General features: G+C 41.6%; 1 protein-coding gene across 1 annotated transcript in view; it reads left to right on the top strand.

The window, feature by feature from the left end:
* Positions 1–23,146, top strand: part of LOC131676224 (protein timeless homolog) — a 229,351-nt gene that overhangs the window by 115,601 nt on the left and 90,604 nt on the right. The window contains exons 9-10 of the mRNA XM_058955348.1: positions 7,163–7,243; positions 8,547–8,598. Coding sequence (XP_058811331.1) covers positions 7,163–7,243; positions 8,547–8,598 — 133 coding nt within the window. The remainder of the gene's footprint in view (positions 1–7,162; positions 7,244–8,546; positions 8,599–23,146) is intronic.

Raw genomic sequence — 23,146 nt, 5'->3', positions numbered from 1 at the left:
TCGATAGTGCCGCAACAGCAGTCGACGCTCTCTTGCACGTATAGTCGACATGGCTGCCGAAGGTCAGCTTGTCGTCTATAATGACTCCGAGAGACTTCAGACTTCGCTGTGAAGTGATCGCGACTTCTCCCACATGGATAACTGCATGTTGTGCCGACTTGCGGTTGTTGACGATAACTACCTCCGTCTTATGATGAGCGAGCTCCAGGCCTCTCGCGCTCATCCATTCCTCCACCGTGCTAATCGCGTGTTCTGCGGTTAGTTCTACCTCAGGAATTGACTCCCCGTAGACCTCCAAGGTTACGTCGTCGGCAAAGCCGACGATCTTGACCCCAGGAGGGAATTTCAGTCTCAGAACCCCGTCATACATGAGGTTCCATAGCACCGGGCCTAGGATCGAGCCCTGCGGGACTCCGGCGGTAATCGGAACCCTTTTCTGACCGGCATCGGTCTCGTATATCAGTACGCGGTTTTGGAAGTAACTTTCCAGGATCCGGTACAGACCCACCGGTAGGCTAAGCCGGTGTAACGAGAGCGCGATGGCATCCCAGCTTGCGCTGTTAAATGCGTTCTTCACGTCATGTGTCACTAACGCACAGTATCGAATACCTCGCCTTTTTCGTTGGATCGCTATCTCGGCAGTATTTATCACTGAGTTGAGAGCGTCCACTGTGGACTTACCCTTCCGAAAGCCAAACTGGTTGCTTGACAGACCGTCCGTACCTTCCGCGTACGGGGTGAGCCTGTTGAGGATGATCCTCTCAAGCAGTTTGCCAGTCGTGTCTATCAGACAGATTGGTCTGTACGCCGATGGGTCGCCTGGCGGCTTCCCGGGCTTCGGCAACAGCACCAGTTTCTGCCTTTTCCATCTATCGGGGAAACGGCACTCGTCAAGGCATCTCTGCATAGCTAGCCTGAACATGTTCGGGTTCGCTATGATCGCTGCCTTGAGAGCGTTGTTTGGAACTCCATCCGGCCCTGGAGCTTTGTTCATTGCTAGGGATTTAGCCACTGCGAGTAGTTCTTCATTCGTCACTGGAGCCACCATTTCGACCGTGCCCGCACTGTCTCGTAGTGCAGGTGGCCAGGGGCTTGTGGCTCGAGACGGGAAGAGTACTTCGATAATCGTTGCCAACCGGTCCGGAGACCGTTCTGGGGGTGAGGAGCCCCCTTTGGTCTTGGCCATCACAATCCGGTAGGCGTCACCCCACGGATTCGCGTTGGCACTCTCACACAGGTTGTCGAAACACGCTCTCTTGCTGCTTTTAATAGCCTTGTTAAGGGCTAATTTCGCAGCTCGAAACGCTTCACGGCGGTTCTCTCTTGCATCCTCGGTGCGAGCTCTTTGCATCCTACGTCTAGCTCTGAGACAGGCTGACCGTAGAGCTGCAATCTCGGCACTCCACCAATATACCGGGCATCTACCGTTTCTTGGCAGTGTTTTTCTCGGCATAGTGGCGTCGCATGCGCGTGATAGAACAGCTACCAGCGCATCCCCGCTTAGACTGTCGGTGTTGGCCTCCAGTCCCAGGGCCGCGGTGAAAGCTTCGCTGTCGAAGTGATTGGACTTCCACCCGCGTACCTGACAGGGATCTCCCGCCCTCGGATGCTGCACACCATAGTTGATCTTAAAGCGGATTGCTAAATGATCGCTATGGGTGTAGCCTTCGTCTACCCTCCATTCCATGCCTGGAGCCAGACTCGGGCTGGCAAAGGTCAAATCAATCCACGCCTCCACTCCGTTTCTACGGAATGTACTAGCGGAGCCATCATTAGCTAGCACAGTGTCGAGTTTCGCAAACGCTTCCATTAGCGCTTGACCCCTGCTATTTGTACAGCGGCTGCCCCACTCCACTGCCCAAGCGTTGAAGTCTCCCGCTATTACTACCGGTTTCCGGCCCACGAGGTCCGACGAGAGCCTGTCGATCATCTGGTAGAACTGTTCTATTGGCCACCTTGGTGGGGCGTAGCAGCTGCAATAGAACACACCATTGATCTTGGCAATCGCCACACCCTCGGCGGAGGGGTGTATTACCTCTTGAACCGGGAACCTTCCCGTTGTACAGATTGCCACCATTCCAGACCCGTCCGACACCCAATTGCCGTTGCCGGCAGGGATGCTGTACGGGTCTGATAAGAGGGCGACATCTGTCCTCGACTCCGAGACCGACTGCCACAGCAGCTGTTGGGCTGCTGCACAATGGTTAAGATTTAGCTGTGTGACTCTCACGGCTTCTTCTTATTTAACTCGCCGAAGGGACACGAAGGTCCGCCCATAGCATGTTTATGGGCTTGCTTCTTAGCGGTGCAGATAAGGCACTTATATGCCTTAGTGCACCCCCGCTCTTTATGCCCCTCCTCGCCGCAGCGACGACATAGCTTGCTCCTATCTATGCCTTTGCATTCGTATGCTTTATGGCCGGATTCTAGGCACCGATATCACCTGTCCACTGAAGGCGGCTGAGGTATACTAATAGGGCATACCGACCAGCCGATCTTCAGCTTCCCTTTCTCGGTTACCTTTTTGGCATCCGCATTCAGTAGCCTGAGGTAGGCTACTTGGGTGCCAGAGGGTCCGTCCCTCAATCGCACAGAGGCCCGCTCGATTGTGACGCCGCAGTGCTCCTTGACGGCTGCGACGACGTCTTCTGCGGTCGTGAACTCGTCCAAGTGCTTGCACTGGAGAGTTGTTTCCGCACCTAGCGACCTGATTTGGGCGCCCTCACCAAGGACCTCTTGGGCCAAGGCCTTATATACTGCACTTGATTGTGCGCCTCGCTTCAGCACCAGGAGCATCTCTCCCGTGTTGGTGCGTCTTACGCTACGCACATCCTGCCCAAGGGCCGAGAGACTTTCGGCCGCCTTCATCGATTTAAGGACATCGGCGTATTTGTCCTTGTCGGTTTTTAACCACAAGGCTTCGCCTCTGTCCTTGGCCTTCCTCGCAGGCCGCGGTACCTCCGGTTTCGGTGCCGGCTTTTTCTTGGTGACCAGCGTCCAGGGGTTTGGGCCCCCCTGCCCCGGTCGTGCCGGGTTGCTGGTACCATCGCTCTCCACAGCGAGGTCACTCTCGCCCTCGCTTACCTCACCCAGGCGGCGTTTGACTTTGACGGTTGCACGCCGAGTGGTGTCGGTTTTGGCACCCTCGCCTGGCGACTTCCTAGGGCGCTTCGCATTCGATGCCGTCTTGCGATTGCCCTTTCCTTTTCCCTTCGAGGGGAACTCGGTCGCCGCTCCGATCGACGTGGCTGCTCCGTAGAAGGTAAAGGCCAATGTCTGTGAACCTCTATCGACCTTCTCTCTTTCCTCCCTATTGGAGGCCACTGTCTGGGTTTCTCTGTCGGGCCTCTCCCGACATTCCACCCTCTCAACATATGCCTGCTGTTCCTGTCTTGCGACACGAACAGCTTTCCGGAGCTCCAGGAGGCTCAACTTCAACTCCTTGGCTATATTCTGCTTTCCGCTAGCGAATTCGATTATAGAATCGAGTTGCTTCGCTACTTTGCGCATCGCAGATATTGGCCCCTCCGATGCATTGGTAGGGTTATTGCCTACCGCCGCTGGGGGGTCACTAGTGCTTTCGGGTGCAGCACTCATCGCTCCACTACTCTCCCCACGGGGGGGAGACCTCGCCAAACCACCTCTTGCGAAGGGGTTTGGCACCTCCGTCTGTTTGTTTTTATTTTTGTTTATCTCCATGTATAGTCCCACGAGTAGCGCGAGAAATATATGTCCGCCACGCCAGAGCTCCGCATTAGCGTGGTAAGGGACGCTTACTGTGGGGGTTGCCCAGGTACCCCACAGGCTCCGTTAACGATCGAGCATCTTTTTCACCCCCTCGATCACTCATCCCTCGGCACGGGTCGCTTCACGCCTTGGAATTGGGGTTATGCCCTACCTTGCTTTACGTGGTGATCTCGGCTCGGATCATCACAATCATCCTCCTTTACCAGGGCTTTGGACCTGTAGCTCTGGTTCTCAATAGTTCCATGTACGTATGTTATTACAGACATGCTACTATTGGGATCCGTCATTCGCTAGCGGAGTTACGCTCACTACTTTTGTGAGATTTGAACGTACGGGGCTATTCGGACCCCCTATTTCGTCAACCACCGTTCAGCAGCTTGCGGCCATTGCACACGCCACAGCAAAGAAAATACATGGGCCGCCAATCGACAGCTGTGACATACCAGATTAAGTTTTTGTAAAGCAATTTATTTATTTTGCTTCTTAAGGAGTGTCTCTTGTAACTAATTCACAGGTAAACATAATTCCATTGCATAAACATTTAAGAAAAATGACGGTCTGAATTACCCCGTAGGGAGGTCCGAATTACCCCTACATTGTAAAAGGATAGAAAAACGTAGAGGTTTGCAAATCGTCGCCTAGCGCTACCATTGAGTGGTGCAAATGAACATGCGTGCGGCACCAAAATGTAGCGGAGGTTGCAAACTAACAATTAGGACTTTTGACCGGTAACTTTTTTCACATCAATCCACCTAAAAGGGCGATTTACTTAAGTAGGTCCGAATAGCCCTGGGTTCCCCTATTTTTCAGTATCTACCTCATTGCATTGAAACATTTTCCACATTTTTTCACATCTTAAAGTTATTGGTGTTTAAAATGGCTGTATTGTTTAACTGCTTTGTTAGATAACTGAAAATGTTTTGAAGTAAAAATGGTGACGTCTTTGATAAATATCTATATTTTAATAATTCCAACAACTACTACTGGCATAGCGTAGTTGGTGGATCGATTGTCTTGCACGCAGCTCACCTGTGTTCGATTTCCAAATCCACACATCTAATAAAAAAGAGGCAAATGACCCTGATTAAAACCTCTTTTTGGAAAAAAGACGGAACATTTCAAATTTGGAAAAAACACAGGAAAAAGTTGTAACGGAAAAACATTTTTTAGATATCTTCATCAAACAAGGCTCTCTATCTAGAGAGTTTGTATGTTTTGCAAGTTCTCTCGTAGTGTAATTTTCTACAACTTTGCCATTGACATCATGATTCGAAACCTTGTAGAAATACCGTTTCCATTTCTTCCAATAATTTAAAGGTTCTGTGCCTTTAACACGTAAAAGTAGCTTTAAGCAATTTTCTCCTTAGTGGAGAAAAAGATTTTCAGGTACTTTCCACAAACAAGGATCTCTATCTCAACACCATTTGAATTTGGAGAGTTTGTATGGTTTGCAAGTCTTCTCGCAATGTAATTTTCTACAACTTTGTCATTGGCATTATGACCACAATCCAGAATGCACCAAGGGGCCTTTCATTCGAGAGAAATCTTCCTAACACACCAAATCACATAAAATCATCCTCTGAAGTACAATTAAAAAAACAATCACTTTGGTACCACTGTGCAATGCGTCGAACGAGCGTGATACCATTGCTACCAATGTGCAATACGCCAAACAACAGACACTGCTCAAACCAACGGCTTCAAATGGTTATAGTAATTACAGAGACAGGGTAAATTTAGGGGCATTACCCTTATACCGATTTTTCAGCTAAAGAGTAAACCAATATAAACCTACTATGCTATATTTCTCATTAGTGGAGAAACATTTAAGTAAAAAACTGTTTTTATCCATCTAGTGGTGCAATTGGGCCTATCTCATTTTTTCAAATAACTGGTTATGATCAATATATAAGGAAATTTCTATTACATTCTTTTTACACTTGGCACATATTTACAAGAGTACTGCCCCGAACCTGATGAGCAAAATTTCGACGATGACTCACTTCGAACAAAAAATATAATATTTAAGTAGATAAATCAGCACGAGTTAAACGTCTTCGTGTTAACATATTTTGGAATGCAGTGGGAGGCATTGGGGGATTATGAGTATAAAAGGAGATGTGAGGGTGGCCTAGTTGGTGAAAATGGGTTCAGTCATCACCAAATAGCCGATGCGACTTTAAGTATGGAATATGCCCGGTGCGCGGGACTTCTGGAAATGTTGATAGTGCGCAAAATATTCAAATAGTCTTTGATCATTTTATTGGGTTTTTACCCTTAAAAATACTATCATTGTACCGCTTTATATGGAAAATTCCTATGTACCCGTAGTAACCGACCTGTCACTCCGGAACCAAAGGTCAGATCTGAACGAAATTCAATAGCAGTCAATGGGAGTATAGTATTTATCATTTGAAAGCAAATTTGTGAAAATCAGTTAATAATTTGGTGAGAAATAGGTGTGACATTATCTTAGAAACTTACCAAGTTCCCCGGAGATTCAAAAACCGTCAAAGGTGTCCAATATGGTCAAAGTTACTTTAATTTGTCTGTGATCTAGACTCCGAAACAATGTGTACAAATGGTGGGTCTAGTTGGCTGTGAACGTGTGTGACAAAGACCAATATTGCGGAGGGTGCAGCCGCATCGAGACGAAGAGGTATTCATGGAATATTGATGTCATGTTTGTTACTATTTTAGTCAATGTAGCTTAAAATCACATATTTACATTATAGAGCAAACGATACCATTGAACGATAATTAGAATTATCTAAAGTTTGAAGTATGAAAATTCTGCTAGTTAACTTGGATGCTTATGCTACAGCATTTGTGAAGTTAAATACAGATGAAGCACTATCTGTGCTAGTCGACACTAACCTGCCAAACATCAATATTTATTAATTTGAGAGCCAATTGTTGAAAGGCGTCTTCTAATATTTGGCTAGATTATGAAAAAGCGTTTTTTTTTCTAAAGATAAGTGTTATACCTAAAACGAAAACACAGCTGAGAAATGAACCTAATTGAAGCTAGCTTGAATACACAACTAATAAAATTGTCAACAAACAATATCCGAGTTGTTAGGTGAACGTCGAGTGTCGATAGATTTCATCATCTAATATAATTTTTTTTTTTTTTTTTTTTTTTATTTCGATTATAGAGGTTTTAACCTTAAGGTCATTCGCCTCTTCGGGTTAGAAAAATCTCTTATGAAAAATTTCTAACCCTATGTGCGGGGTCGGGACTCGAACCCAGGTGCGCTGCGTACAAGGCAATCGATTTACCAATACGCTACGCCCACCCCTATCTAATATAAAATCTTTTATAGTAACATTAATACAAGATAGCAATAATATTGCTTTGTTTTATTGTTGAGAAAAGGAGATAGCAATAATATTTCTCTGTTCTATTTTTCAGAAAAGGAGAGACATCCAGAATTTGATTTCGTCGAAGGAAATGGCCCCAACGATTACGACGAGGACGATGAAGATGAAGAAGGTTAGCATACAATTATTATTACTCAGATATGTATGATTAGATGCTATATACAAATAAGTCATCAATTTTGAACGAAACGTTTTTATATCATATTTTATATAGCCATACTGCCAACAAAAGCTCAGTGTCCGCATTAGCATTGTGACAATTCTCTAGATTTTACTGTGTATCGCTTTTCATTCACAAAATACTTACTTTCAATAGAACCAAGTAACACTCAAACTAGAGATATAACTGAATCGTAAAATAAACTTAGCTGCTCATTAGAGAAAATTTACTGAACATTTTGATAAATCCAATACAAATAGGTACTGTACCTAAATTTGGCTATATTAAGCGAGAAAAATCGGATATGGTTCTACATGGGTTCCAAATGAACCGTGCTAAATTTGAGATCAAGCGGTTATGCTCCCTCTTTATTTTTAAAATCTGTATGGAAATTATCCTGAATTATGCAATTGTCCAAAAAGTGCAGGAACACTTTGTATAAGTAATGACGGCACAGCAATGTTCCCGAACAATGTTATTGCTGTTCAAAGTTCATGATTATATGCCAAAACAAATTTTGTACCGACACTGCCATATACAATATCTCAAATTGGGACATTTTTAAAAATTCTGTTGACGCATATTTCAAATGAAGTATCCAAGTTTTTATGTATTTTATTTAAAGTTTTGAACGATTTATACTAAAAAAACTTTCAAAACTAAATGTTTTGTGCCATAAATATTCACTTATTCACCGTAAATAAACAAAGACACTTTAATAAATCAAGCAGCTTTTGCTTGCTCTTCGTGGAAACATTATCTTTTGAAATAAGCATTTTTTCAAATGAAGTAACCAAGTTTTTATGCATTTTATTTAAAGTTTTGAACGATTTATACTAAAAAAAGTTTTTCAAAACTAAATATACTATAAATATCCACTTAGTTTTTTCACCGTAAATAAACAAAGACACTTAAATAAATCAAACAGCTTTTGCTTGCTCTTTGTGGAAACATTATCTAACCACTCCAAATTCAAGAATAATATGAGATTGGCTAAAATATGAAGACATTATTCCGAAAACAGTATAGATGTTTCGGCGCAAACATTTTTATCCTTCTAGATGTTTGGGAGCAAAGATGCACACTTTTCAGTGTTGGTAACTCTATAACTTCAAGCAACTATAACTTCATTCAATGCTAGTGCAAGTAAAATTGTGATAGAATTATTGCCAATAGACATGAAATTGTATATTTAGTTGAATTATAAACATATAATTAGCTTAAATGTATAGTCAAACACTACTATTAATTACAGATGAAACGCGGATGACTGAAACCGACTTCCAGTTTGACGATTTTGCAAAAAGGTATGTTATATTATCGTTATACTTTCTATAATCGCATATTTACCCCATGTTTTATAAAATTATTAATCTAAATCTTAATCTATCGTAAGAGGTTACACCACTGTAGATGATGATAATGATGATGTGATGATACAGTGAACGCACCATCACTGCAAGGGTTACGGTGAATCGAGATCTTGTCAAATAGGGTTTATAATACTAGTTATGAAGTACAAACAATATTTTTTTCAAGCAATTTTGTCACAAGATGGCAGCCTATCTTCCGTAATTGTTAACCTTTTCGCGAAATGGCATTCTTTTTAGTAAAAAGGCGCCCTTAATGTTATAAAAATTGACATAAAATTGTTGATTACAAAAAAAAATCCTACACACCTAGAAAAAATCGTGTAAATTTACGTCTCCTGACCCTGACATATACGAGCATCAAAAATGACTTACTTTTACGTTTCATTTTAATTTTACTTGTCATTGAATTTCGATAATCATGTAATTTTACGCCACATATGGCGATTGTCCTGAATGGAGATACGTGTAATTTTATGTCATTGCGCATGTAAAGTATATGTTTCATGTAAAATTAAACGGAGCGCGGTTATATTTCGGCATTTCGTGAATTACGGTTTATTAAATTATGTCATACTTGCAATTACGTCAACGATAAAATTCATATTTTTTTGGTGTGTACATTTGTCGCTGGGGAGATCAATTTTGAAGATACTGTAAAAATTTCAAAGCGATTTAAAATCGTTTGTTCGAGTTTCGTTTCCGGCCAGCTAAAAAAATGTGGTTACGAGAAAAACGCGGTTAAAGTTTTTAATGCGCTCGGGGTCTACATAAGAGGCTTTGCGGCAGTTCTCGGTCGAACGAGCATAAAATTTATGCGAACGACAACACAACTATACAAATAACTTTCTACACGCAAAAGTTACATAAGCGGTCACGCCAACAAACACGTTAACATACCCATGCTCGAGCCCTTCGTGATCATCCACGCACACCTGAACCTATAAATTCCTGCATTCGCGCGACCATGAATCGATCACGTCCGGAAGTCTACACCCTCGTTCTAGGTCCATACCTTCACTTGGATTAATAAAAAATCACCTTCATAACCACTAGACAACACGTTCCACGGCGACATGACCTGGAACTATACACCCAAAACTCAGCCGTAATACTTTTACGGTAATAAAAAAATGCTCTAATAGCAAGACGTTTAATACTGAAACGGTCGCAACAAAAAATCCCCAAACGGCAATATCAACACATTCAAATCTTCTCTGCGTCACGTTCATGTTTCATCATTTCTTATACAATCAATATTAACGCGTCGGATTGTCTGGAAGTGTGTAGCATTTCGCTTGTCATTGTATTGCGCATCAAGCGAAGTAAACACAATGTGGATAAAGATGAGTTTCGATTTTCTCTACACAACGCAGGCCGTATTTGAAGATCGGCTCACACTCGGCTAGCTTCAAAGCACAGTCAGATAAAAAACCGACTCGGAATAGTGGTGGGGTATTTCGATCGGTGTCAATTTAGAAATTTCTTCCTATCACGGACGTCAACAGTAAGGTAGCGACTGCTCAAAATATGCACAGTCCTTCCCGTCATGTACGGGAAGCAAGACCTACGGTTTGGATTAACGCATCCGAATCGAGGGTCCGGATCCAGACACATCAGTCTGAATCTAAGCCCCCAGTCTGGGCCTGGTTCAGGTCCAGACCTGGTAAGGGGAAAAGGGGATGGGCTGGATCCAGGGACTGATCCGGATCCGGATACTGGTCCGGATCGCGAACTGGTCTGGATCCGGGTGCTGGTTCGGATCCGGGAACTGGTCCGGGTTTGGGAACTGATCTACTATCCAACCTACCCAGTAAAAAAATCCGCGATTCCGACTCGTTTCTGCCAATATTGGGGCAGGTTGCAGCCTGAATTTGGGCAGAAATCCGCCTGAATTCCGATTAGTTTGACTCGATACTAACACTATCATAGAAATCGACCGAATTATCCTACATACGAACAGAGGTTGACACATACTGAAAAAGTGTTTGGTTGTGTGATACACATACATGAACAGCAACCGAGATTCGTCATTCCACCGTTTACTACCTTTGCGGGAATATGAGTTTAATACCGCAATGCGCAATTGCGTGGTCTGTTACCGAAAAGACAATAGAATCTTACCCAAAAGTAATAGAAACATACCCGTCGGATTTTGGGTGTAGTGATATGGGAGAAGTCACGACCTTTTAGCCTCTGTAACGCACACTGAAAATTAAGTATCAGTTTCACGGTCCTCCTGATCAAACACACTCGAATATGCGAATGACCACAAGGTTATAAAACCGAATTTATACACGAGAAGTTACATACGCGCTAGCACACGCATCATACAAATGCCCAAACGCTCGATACACAACGGTGAACATGCAATCGCGCAAAATTTCGCAAACACAAAAACGCCCCAATGATGTGGTGAACGCTATAGCACTACCTACGCTTGCACATCTGAACCGTACACTCAAAATAACAATGAACAAAACACGGCCATGTACTGTTAGTAGGTGACATTTCCCGCCTTGCAGTTGTAGTGAGTCATTCTGACAGAAAGTTCTTCCGAGAACCATATGCTCTTAAAAATACTAAGGCTTTTTTAAGCTATCTCAAAACGAGGAATACAGATCGATTATTGCTTCGGATACAACGTTCATTGTTTTCGGCAGCTGTGCTGCATTAGAGATTTAAATTACAACAGGAAGTGTGGATCTGAGTTCCACGTACAATCTAACTATAGCGAGATCGAGTACAAGGGCAAGTCCAATACGTATGGGCACGCTGGTTATGTAGGAATTGTTATTTCGCTCCTCGCTTTTAGATGACTTAGTGAAGTTGACGCAAAGTTCCTGTAGTATGGTAGATCGGGTGTCATCGTGAACAACCCCATGACGTACCGTGGATGTTCAAGTCACCTAGAAGTAGCCAGGCAGGATGTGGGTAGCAATTCTGCGAAATCTGTGTTTTCGGTACCCAATCAAAACTCCGGGGGGAATGCAGATTGAAGCATATATAAGATACAAAGGCTACGGGACATATTTAAATCCCGATGAATTATTTTGAAGTCGTTAGGTTAAGATTTGTATCGGAAGATCAGTTTTTCCTTCAGTTTTTACTCGCGCAATTTATGTACAGGGCATGCCGAGAGCTCATTCGCGATCTCTTCACTGTGGGGACACTTTTCAGCACCCCTGCTGCCAGAATCATCCTTACGATTCTCCGCATTTCCCACTCCGTATCTTATTTCTCAATAGGTAGTTGTATGGCCCAATTGTTTGCAACGAAGGCCGTTCGTGATCTGCGGCAAAAAGAGTCAAAGAGGTTAACTGGTAGACGAACCCAATTCAAGAGTACAAAATTTGACAAAGCTGACCAGACAAAGGTCACACGAAACGAGGCTGATAGAGCAAAATTTGTTTTATTATTCAACTCAGAATTTCACTTTTTTCTTTGTTTAAAACTTCAAACCCCATACTTTTGCAGACCTCTGTATGTCAGACATATTTGGCTGCTTACTCAATCGATTTCAATAGCCAATATATGGGCTTGTTCAGGTATGGTTCCGGTACTCGTTACGATTCATATAACCGGGCTCTCGCCTTCTGATTCTGAGCCTTGGGACCCTTATCTAGAACAGACGTTTTCCGGTTTAGGTCCAGACTTGGCGCTCGATTTCGGACAAAAGTTTAGATCCGACACCTTAGTTCAGGTATGTAGATCCGAAGTCATGCTTCTCATATTTAGGGTATACGAAATCAAATGTAATCACAAGAAAAGGCTCATCCAAATTCACCCATTCAACCGATCGTTTGTGTTTGGGTGTTAATCCATTTTTTCTTATTTCTACTGCCGATTTCACTTTTTTAGGATGCTTGCGGAGTTTCCGTTTCATGATCGCTTTCCGGTGCGTTTGGGGGATTAAGATCTTTTTGCACGAAATTAACCTCCTTAGCCCTATACCACTCCATATCATTTTTTCCAATAATGGCACGACGCTTAATCTGGCCAAAAAAGCGTAGAGCCATCAGGAGTGGAATTGGACGCTTTTGAAGGTATTCTTTCAAGTACGCGTACTTATCGATCATTCGAGTTGTCACAAACGCTGCGCTCTGCTTTCCACACATGTTAATTGCCTGCCAAATCATGTATTTTTGGTAAACTTAGACTGTTAATTATAAAACTGCCCCAATGTGAACAGATCTGCAAATATGTAGATATCTGTGTGTTGTGAAGTAAAAAACCAATACCTAGCTTTCTCTAACATATATACGCTCTCATACAACTGATGACACGTGATTAATCACATATTTGACACAACTGGGATTTTATTGTATAAGTTATTACTGTTCGGGGAAAATATTTTATTATATTTTTATTGATACCCGACTTTTCATTCGAAGATATTTTTATTAACGAAAAAATAATAAGCCTAGTTTTCGATGCGGTGTTTTGAATAACCTATCACAATTCTTTTTCACTGTAGTGTAGTGGTTCGATATTTTTCAAGCATTGTAACATATCATCTTAGCAGACAAGATAGGCTCTCAAGAATATAATTGTCCTCGGTGCTGCTATTGTTGTCTTTGCGACTATACTCCATTAACATATCCTGATTTTCTATGAATGACATCGGCACCAGTGGCTGTGTGCTCATCCACTGTGCAAAATAGTCTGCTTCAAAGCTTCCCTATAAGTTTTGGGTCGATGGCTTACCATCTGCAGATGCCATGTATTCCACAAACCTCACCACTCCGGTGTACCAACTCGGTTTGCTCTTACTTTATCATATATATACATGCTGAGCATACCAGCCCAGTCGAGTCAGTTTGTTTATTATTGCTTCCGCTTCTGATTAAGAAAACAAGCAGATTATTCGTTCGTATGTATTTCTCTCCTTCTCTGGACGCTGGGTTCCGGAAACATAAAGAGCGATGCGACCAAGCATAAATAATCATACAGTACCAAGGCGCAGTCCCCACTTCCGTGATAATTGGCAAAGAGAACCAAGACCTCGTATGTACATACATAGCAAAGACACATTTACTGGTGAAGCGCAGCACCCGCAAAATGTTTGCACAACTGGTGTCTTCCTTTTGCTTCTTGAGTGGGAGTATGTTGAACTTCCACTGAACCGAAAGGCATCAGTGACGACAATGTGTCCTAGTACTAATCTAGTGTAGTACTTCTTCGATACATGACATACGAGATCTGTTTGCCGGATTAGTTCTGGTCATTTCCAATAACAGATATTAATTGCTATGATTTGGAAAGTACCGGTCAATAAGGGATAGATTCCGGCAAAGCCATGTTTCGTAACTTTGCCTTCATAGTATCTTATGTTTTGTCTGCTCATTTTATTCTATATCATGCTATTTTCACTGTATGTCATGGGAATTTTAGTAGTGTTTTGCACCAAATCAAGTCCAATGATATAATATGGTTTCACTCATTTTAAATTTATAGGAAAAATAGAAATAAACGACTTAGAAATAAACTATTTTGGCAATTTTTACTCAGAAGTATTTTGCTGTTTGAAGTTACTTATCAATCAAAACAGACATCGGACATGAGCTTATTAAAGCTTCTGTTTGTGCAAACTAATTACAGCATTCCGAAAGCCTGCAGATACTACAGGTAATACTTTACTTATTAAATGCATTGAAATGTTTGCATGAGCCAGAAAGTTCTCAACTTAAGCCATATTTTATCCAGACTAAACCAGACTAGACCGGGAAACTTTCCCGCTCGGTTACTTCCACGCTAATGAATTCATGTGGATCTAATAAGAAACATATGCATGATGGCAAATGCAGCAAGAATTATGTCCGCTGTTACAGCAAAACAACGAATTTCACAAGATCACGTGGCTTTTAAGTTTGCCTAAATTACATACCGCTTGGTTCGGCAAGACGCCTTCCGAAACAGCAGCTGGAACAAATATATTCAAATAAAGTTGTTTTAATAAAATTTATTAACGAGATTAAATTTATATTATTATTAGTATGTTTTGCCAAACCGTATGCATGTATGTTGTTTGTAGATGTTTACGTCTGTGGGTTCATTATTTGCTTTGTCTGCAGCATTTTCCGCTGTTTTTCGAAGCGATACAATACCACTCGAGTGATATTAAAACGAACGCTGCAGATGGTTGTATGCTGTTTGGGATTATACAGGAAAAAGGTACGAACAGCTGGATTGTGTGTAGAAAGCAGAATAACTCAATGTTGCTTTTGGGGGTGCGAGTATCACACGGTTGTTCACTCCCCAACACTCTCCCTTGCATAGCTCCAAACTTTGAGACTAATTTTCCAACTGAAAAACCCAACGGCAGTGGCATTACGGCCATCTGTACCTGATCCGGATACCAGCCAGTTATGTAAATTTGTATTTATGTGAATTTACGCATTATTGCAGGGTTTAACAGATTTTAATATTTGGCTTTCGGCGTGTTGGTGGTTGCAGCGATTAGAGCGTAAGGTGTCTTAGTCGTAATATTTTTAGCGATGTATGCAGATCGAATTTACCATCGTTGCGTGGTCCTATACAGTATACCACAATCTGAGTAATGCTTACATCATTGCATGCATGGATATTAGACCGGCAACAATTTTGACTTTTTTTTGGAACAGTGCTAATTCAAATGGTAATTGGATGCACAGATCATATGCTAAATATGAGCTTTTTCTAATAGCTCTAGTTTACTCACAAGAGGTTTCAAGTTTCTATAGTAATATATATGGAAATTCGGAAATAAAAAATTCCACAGTAACTCTGCATACCTTAAAACTTATGGTCGCGTAGCTTATTTTATAACGAACAGCTTTGTTGAAGACTGCATGTTGATTGGGGGTTCCCCGATAAAGTTATTTAACTTTGAAGACCAACCGATTTTTTTGAAAATTCCTATTCTAAGCATGTGCGAGAAAGAGAGCGGCAACACATAACTTTATATGACAATATTTTGGGATGCATAAGATGACACTGGCATTTTGTACTAAATTTATTGATTCTATTGCCTATTTTTCATATATTTTCACATACAAACTTTAAAACTCCTGTGAGTGAACTAGAGTTTTTGGAAAAAGCTCATATTGGATAAATGCTATGTGAAGTCAATTATGGTTTGATTTAGCAGTGTTCCGAAAAAAGTCAAAATTGTTGCCGGTCTAATGAATAATAGAAATGGCAACCCGGAAGCCTCGTGAAATTGTGAAACTCGCGTCAACACAGTTTTTGTATATATCGCGAAAAGTTGTTTCTGGCAAAATTTAGGAACCAATGAAGTACAGGGTGGGGAAAATTATCCGCGATGAATGTTTTTGTCATATCTTTATTGGTTGCATTTCAAGCCCCTCCCCTAGGTTGATGGGTTTGACGGTATTGCAAACATCATGAAGCATACCTCTGATAGACAATTGTTTTAAGATGCTTATTGGATTACTTTTATTTATTTATTTTTTATCTTCGGTATACACCGTACAGACACCTTTTAAAACTATATATTTCTTATTAATAGCATATCTATTAATGAAACACTAAAGAAGTTTCGTTAAATCTGCGGCAACATCTTTCCAGTGGATTATTTTATCCATATGAAGTACGGTGTCTAGGGATCCACAATAGAGTGGGGTTACGAAGAACATGGGGAGGCGCATACAAATTAACGCCGGGGAGAAGATCTGGGCTGTCGATATTACCTAACAGCAAGTCTGCAGACCGAGTAGCATTCATCTATCGGCATACAACTGGATCATTCCATGAAAGTTTCCTGAGAGCGAATCGCACAAAGCATCTTTGTATACGTTCTAGTCGTTCACTTTGGACGGCATGGTATGGTTCCCACACTTGCACAGCATACTCCAGATCTGTATTCATAACGTCCTGGAGTAAGCAAGCGTCCAAAACTAATTACTTTGCATTTATTAATGTTGACTTCCATTCCGTTAAACATGCACCATTCTTAAATAATACAGATATCTTCTTGAAGCACTACGGCGTCAAGTGCCGAAGCGATAGACCGGAAGATTTTGAGATAGTCCGCGTAAAGCAATTTTCCAGACTTGATCCGACTATAAAAATAGCCGGCCCAAATGACTGCCTTGCGCGACACCTGTGTGTTTCTGAATGTGCTTGAGTGAGTGTTTTTTTATTCTCATCAATGCCGAGCGATCGGAAAGATAAGACTACAACCAGTTAGTCAATCAGGTGGGAAATTCTAAACGCTTTAATTTCAGTATTGCGATGTTGTGCGGTACTTTGCCGAAAGCATTTGAAAAATCGATATAAATTGCGTCCACGTGATGACGCTTCTCGACGGTGGGAAACAACTTAGAATTGTAAGTTATCAGGTTAGAAGTTGTTGATTGTTTCGTGACAAAACCATGTTGATACTCCGAGCTAATGTGGGATGCAGCTGCATATGTGGTGTTGTAGACCAGCTTTTCGAGAACTTTCGAGAGACAGTTTAACAATAAAACACCTCTGTAATTTTCGACGTTGTTAATATTTCCAGCCTCATGGATGGGAATACTTGCAGCTTATTTCCAGGCGATAGGAAAAATGCCTTCAGCGAGAGAGCGATTGAAAATGATGCACACTGAAAGAGACAACACGTGGGCGTAGTTTTTTATAAATTGGGGCGCGGGATGATCGGAGCCAGGCCCTTTCGACGAATCAGCAGCAGTCAGAGCCTTCAAGACGTTAGCTCGACTTACAACGGGACGAAAGGGTTTTATGTTGTGCTATGGCAATGTTTCCAAATACTCTTCCGAAGGTACGGTATAGTCGCTTCTAAACACTCCGCGACAGAAATCAGCAAACAAATTTACGGCATCAACTGGAGATTGCGCACTTGCGTTTTCAAGGAAAACGTCAGTGGGACTACCGGATCGTTTTCTGCTACTAACGGATTTCCTGAATGTTGCAGGGTGATCATGAAGCCTATTTTGCACATGATCCAAATACTCACGAAAAGCGGAATTCCGGGCAGTGTCGTATTGCAGTTCTGTCCGTCGAAGAGTAACTTTGGTTTTGGCTGATGTATGGCGAAAATAACGCTTGCGTTGTTTTCGCAGGGTATTACGCAAACGGCAAATCTCAGCGTTCCACCATGGATATTTGAAGTCCTTCCTCCTCGTTTCAGTGGAACCTTTTGGCGGAGTATATCATATAATTTGCCATGAAACAGCGCAACTGCTTCGTCAAGCTCATTACAACACATTAAGTCGGTTCAGTCAACAGTGGCAACCAGTGCGGATATTTCGACAAAGTTGCAACGGTTAGAGTCAAAATCAAGGTCGTCAATCGAGTGAAATGAGTCATCTCCAGTGTTGGTACGTACATCAAGCCGCAGGACAAACGGTTTGTTGTGAGGATCGATTTTGAGAATAACAGTCGGAGGCTCAAGCAGCTCTGCGGATCCTCCCGGTCACATTCGTCAGTGAGCAGATCTCGAACAGACAACCTGAAACCATAGTCTCCGTCATAGCCATTTTTTATTCCGTTGAAGCATTAGTAGGTAGGTAACATTTTAGATCGTTATCGAGCGACCATTAAAGGCATGGAAGATTGTAAAAAAAACGAGAATATGGTCGGTGCGTCCACGTGATACAAATCCGGATCACTATTTGGCCTTAGATAAACACAGCTAATATATACAGATTGATTCGGGAGGGCGATACGCACGGCGATTTGCTCCAAGCGTTTAACTCTTGATAAGCTTAGCTGTGAACCTGCGATGTTGTTCTTTACCGCAATTAGGACGCCACCGCTTCGGCGCAGATGACTGGTTGTTGAGTCGCGGTCGCAGCGGTGTATTACGTAGTTCGACGAGAGTTCAGCGTTTAATATGTCTTCGCGCAGCCAGTAGTGAACGGAAAGAAACTGCCTGGAATGTGCAACTACTTCGGGAACAGGCAGTACAGGAAGTAAAACAGACGATGTAACTAGTTGGAAGGGGGCGAAGAGCAGTGGTGGTCATCGTTGCTGAGTCGGGCGCATTCGGTTTCCAAAAAACCTTTCGGGAATACGCCTTGATAGTGATGCATAGAGAAAACCGAAACGGCTTATGGGCCTTTTTTGTTTTGTGTTTTTTCATACTCCGCACCAGCCTTAACTAACGATCAACCATTAGTTTGTGCGCGCTGCTGGCGTAACCGACTAGCGGGCAGACATGGATTAAGCTCTGCCGTGGACCGTGTTTGCAAACATTGTTCCACAGCTTAATGGCGGTGTTGGTGGACACGGCTCGCAGTGGAAGTCATTGTGTGTCAATTGATCGTTCTGCTTCGTCATCGTGCACAGTCTGAGTCAGTTCCTTGCACCAAATTTGAAGCAAATCTAGCTACCGGACCAACGTGACCAAGTTTGTATGGGATTTTTCGACAATTTACATGGAGAATATCGTCTGAGTATTTGTGACAGCTGGGTCAGGGAATGGATGCAGAATTGGCGTTCGTGATTGAATAGTAGGTCACCTTTTTCCGGAGTTCAATTGGAGAATTCTATTAATTCGGAAGGTCGGATTGTATAAATTGAGGTACGATTAATTTACCGACGTTCATCCTTTTCCGGCATGATAAAATTCTATCAGAATGCTATTGTCGTAAATGGTACATAAATATCATTTGGTTGTATTTAGACGAGTTCAAATAGTTTGATTGCATGTGACATGTGTTCTTTTCTTCTACTCCATTAGTCTGTTTTTGTTGTACTTCTATTAGTTTGCGTTTCCACTACTTATGTATACCAAAAATAATATCGGTCAATTTATATGCTTCTACTTAATCTCTATGCATCTTTTTTCTGCATTCTGCACGTTAATTTTTCTTTTATTGCTATATTTTAAATTATATCCATAATAACACTGACTAACACAATCAATTGCATATTCTCATGTAAACTCACAATCTCTCTCATTCCAAACGTACAAACACCGATGGCGTTCACGATAACACAAACCTGCTCACAATCGCGAATATGCAACTGCAATCATTCACACATGCTTTCGCCCGCGATCTCGCTAACATTTAAACACCTAAGTTATTAAATAAACATTCTTGCACTTACAAATATACAAACTCGATCTCAAGCATTAACCCACCGTTCGCGCGATCACGAGTCGGCCACATCCGGAAGTCCAGCGTAAGGATTTCCTGGCAGCCTAGACTCATGCCTTAAGTTGGACCAATAAAAAATGTCACTCGCATCCACTAGAAACCACGTTCCTTGGCGACTCTTCTAGCATTCAGTGCGTTAACATACAAACGCTTAAGACATTCGGAATCAATCAACACCAAAACCCACAGTCTCGCAAATATGAAAACACTCCGGTTATTAAGTGAATGTTTCAGTACTAATAAACTTATAAACGCTGTCTCAAGACCGAACGCCAATATTCACGCGATAATGCATCGGTTACGTTCGGAAATCTCTACCTTCGGTCTTAGCAATCTATGTCTATGCCTTCACCTGGCCAAAAAATAACGCTCATATTCACTAACATGTTCCATTGCAACATGACCTAGCGATAAGGGAAAACTAACTCTCTTCTAGCATCCGTGGTATACACTAAAAATTAAGTGTCAGATTCAGGGTCCGCGGGCGATCATTCAAGAATAAACACGAATATGTGAAAAGCCACGCGTTAACGAAATCGAATTTATGCACGCGCAGTTACATATACGCTAGCACCCGCGACAAATACGTTAAAATACAAATGCTCGAACCCTTTGCGATCATTCACGCATACCTACGGTCCACGCGATCATCCAAGGACACATGCGAATATGCGAATGGACACTAGGTTATGAAATTGAATTTATATACGCGAAGATACATACACACTAGAACATGCGACATACGAACGTCAACGCGACATAAAACGCCCTCACGATCGAACCTCTTGAATTACAAACGCCCGAGCCCTTCGCGGTGATACACAAAGACGAACATGCAATCATGATCATCCACGCACAACTACGCCCAAGATTTCACAAACACAAAAGCCCCCCGATAATTTAGTGAACGCTATAGCACTTATAAATTGATTAACACAATCTGAAGAGCGCATAAATAAACGCTCGTTCCCACGCGATCAAAAAGTTCCTTCGTCCGTACAATTAAACCGTACACTCAACATCACAATCAGAATCACGGCTCGCTGCAACTGGTCTTAAGCAGTGGTTTAGTGTGTGACATTTCCCGTTCCGTCTGCAATTGTAGTGAGTGATTCTGGCGGGGAGCCTTGCCCAGATCCTAGCTCTAAAGCTCCAGTATATTATTGCGCAATGTTGGCATTACAACGTATTGAATTTTTACATCAATACTCAAAATACCTTCCATTGATTTTTACACATGCCTTCAGAGGCTGAAGGAACTTGCTGACGATAAAGGACTGAATTGACCTTCTTGGATCTCGATTTACTCTAAATATAATTGAGTCAAAATTGCTCAAACGGGCCACCCAAATAAATTAATTTCGATGGAAATCCATTTTTTCACTAGTATTTGGCATTATAAAGCGAAATCCAGACGGAATTCGCAAAAAAAAAAGTTTTACCATAATATTGACATTTGAAGTTTTTAGCCCTTTTTAAAAAAATTCTACCGGCCAACTAATCGACCAATTTTAAAGAACTAACCAGCAATCAAATTTTGGTGAGACACAGATTGTCCGTTTTTTCCGATCCAAAAAGTTACTATTTTGTATATTTTTTCAACAATTGTTTGTAACAAAATGAAGTAGAAAGGTGTTTTGTATCTCTTTTTGAGTCGAAATAATAACCACCTATACTAATTTGTAGTACCAAGCCACATGCAGCCGTCCGAAAGATTTTTTTTTTGTGGGAGACGAACCACTGCGACCAGTATTTAGATCTATTGTGGTTTATTGTCGGGAAGATATTCTATGCCGAACGTCGACGCGTGCAAATTTTTAATAACGGATTGAAGGCGTAACAGATTGCGTTGCTGCGACCCCGCATGGACAAACTTGGCTGTGACAGCGTTGGTCACATAATCAAACGATAACAAATGAAATGCGACAAGCAAGTATGGTAAACATTCATTTAGCCTATAACTTCGAATTCAAAGTGATAATATATACATTAGAGCTTTCACCATTCATTCAAATTCAATCCGAACGAACCACAATATAGCTCAGTACAACGCTAGCCTTCGCCCCAACCCAATGAATTGCCGCTATTGACACCGAAGCAACAACACGAGGAATCAGAAACAGGAACGAATGCATCCACACATACTTGCATATGTACGTATCCTTATAACAGTTGTGAGCATCATAGGGAGAGAGAGTATATCAGTATTCTCTTCTCTCTTGAATAGTGGTACTTTGTTGCTTGTTGGTTGCTTGAGGCAGATGTGGTTCAGGAATGTACATGCTGTTTAATCATTCAGATTCAGTGCGTAATGCTGAATCTGAATATAAAATTCATCAGACGGTTTTCAGCGTATTTCGCTACGTCAGTTAAAAGTAAGAGCATGGATTGTGGAGCGGACTTTAGGCAACATGTAATCGCGCGATGAGGCAGGGGATATTCAAACATCAATATGCAGTTTATCACTTTTCTGGATGTTGGTCCCACAGATGGTTAAGAAAACGCTCAATCCAAAACAAGTAGGTGCAATTTATCTACTTTACGAATATTTGAAATTTTATAATCGTGAACCAATACTGGTTAAATGTTAACAATTATAATATCGGCCACAAATTTGATGTGTAAGATTTATGACTTCTGATTAAATTGGATAATGCTAACGGAGTGTTTAAAATATACGGTATATTGTGGAATATTTAATAATCAGAAAAATACTTCGAACTTCGTCTAAAGTTGTGCTGAAATAGTAAAATAAGACTGGCCTTCTGTCTTTGGTCCCACTTTAGTGGACAGAATAGTTCGCTGCAATGATTCCGAGCTTGGCGACTAAAGGTTTATTCGGAATATCCTCCAAATGAGTCTTGACAGTTGGCTTCAATGCCTTTATTCAAAGTTAGCCGAGATTTTTTTGCAACCAAACAACCAAAACTGTTTTCTGGTTGCATAAAATTTTGTTAAATAGAAAAACGAATATTTTTTTTCAATTCCATCAACATTACTTCTCTATCATTCAAAATTTGTCGGCTGGTTGATAAAAACTTGGCATAATTTAACAAATTACGCTCAACATTTAAACCAAACGCCTTTTTAGAGTGAAATTTCGTGATTTACGAAATTCAATGTCTTGTGAAATTAAAATTGAATTAAAAACATTTTTGATACCCGTATATGTCAGGAACAACGATTGGCTTATAAATATTTTAGAATATATTATGTACCACGAGACTATTTTTAATTTTTGTGTTTAGATTATAGAGGTTTTAACCATAAGGTTATTTGCCTCTTCGGGTTAGAAAAATCTCTTATGAAAAATTTCTAACCCTATGTGCGAGGTCGGGACGCGAACCCAGGTGCGCTGCGTACAAGGCAATTGA

This window comes from Topomyia yanbarensis, chromosome 1 (assembly GCF_030247195.1).
Source record: "Topomyia yanbarensis strain Yona2022 chromosome 1, ASM3024719v1, whole genome shotgun sequence".
Lineage (NCBI taxonomy): Eukaryota > Metazoa > Arthropoda > Insecta > Diptera > Culicidae > Topomyia > Topomyia yanbarensis.
Note: the sequence above shows the minus strand (reverse complement) of the source record. Positions and strands in the feature narration are given on the sequence as shown.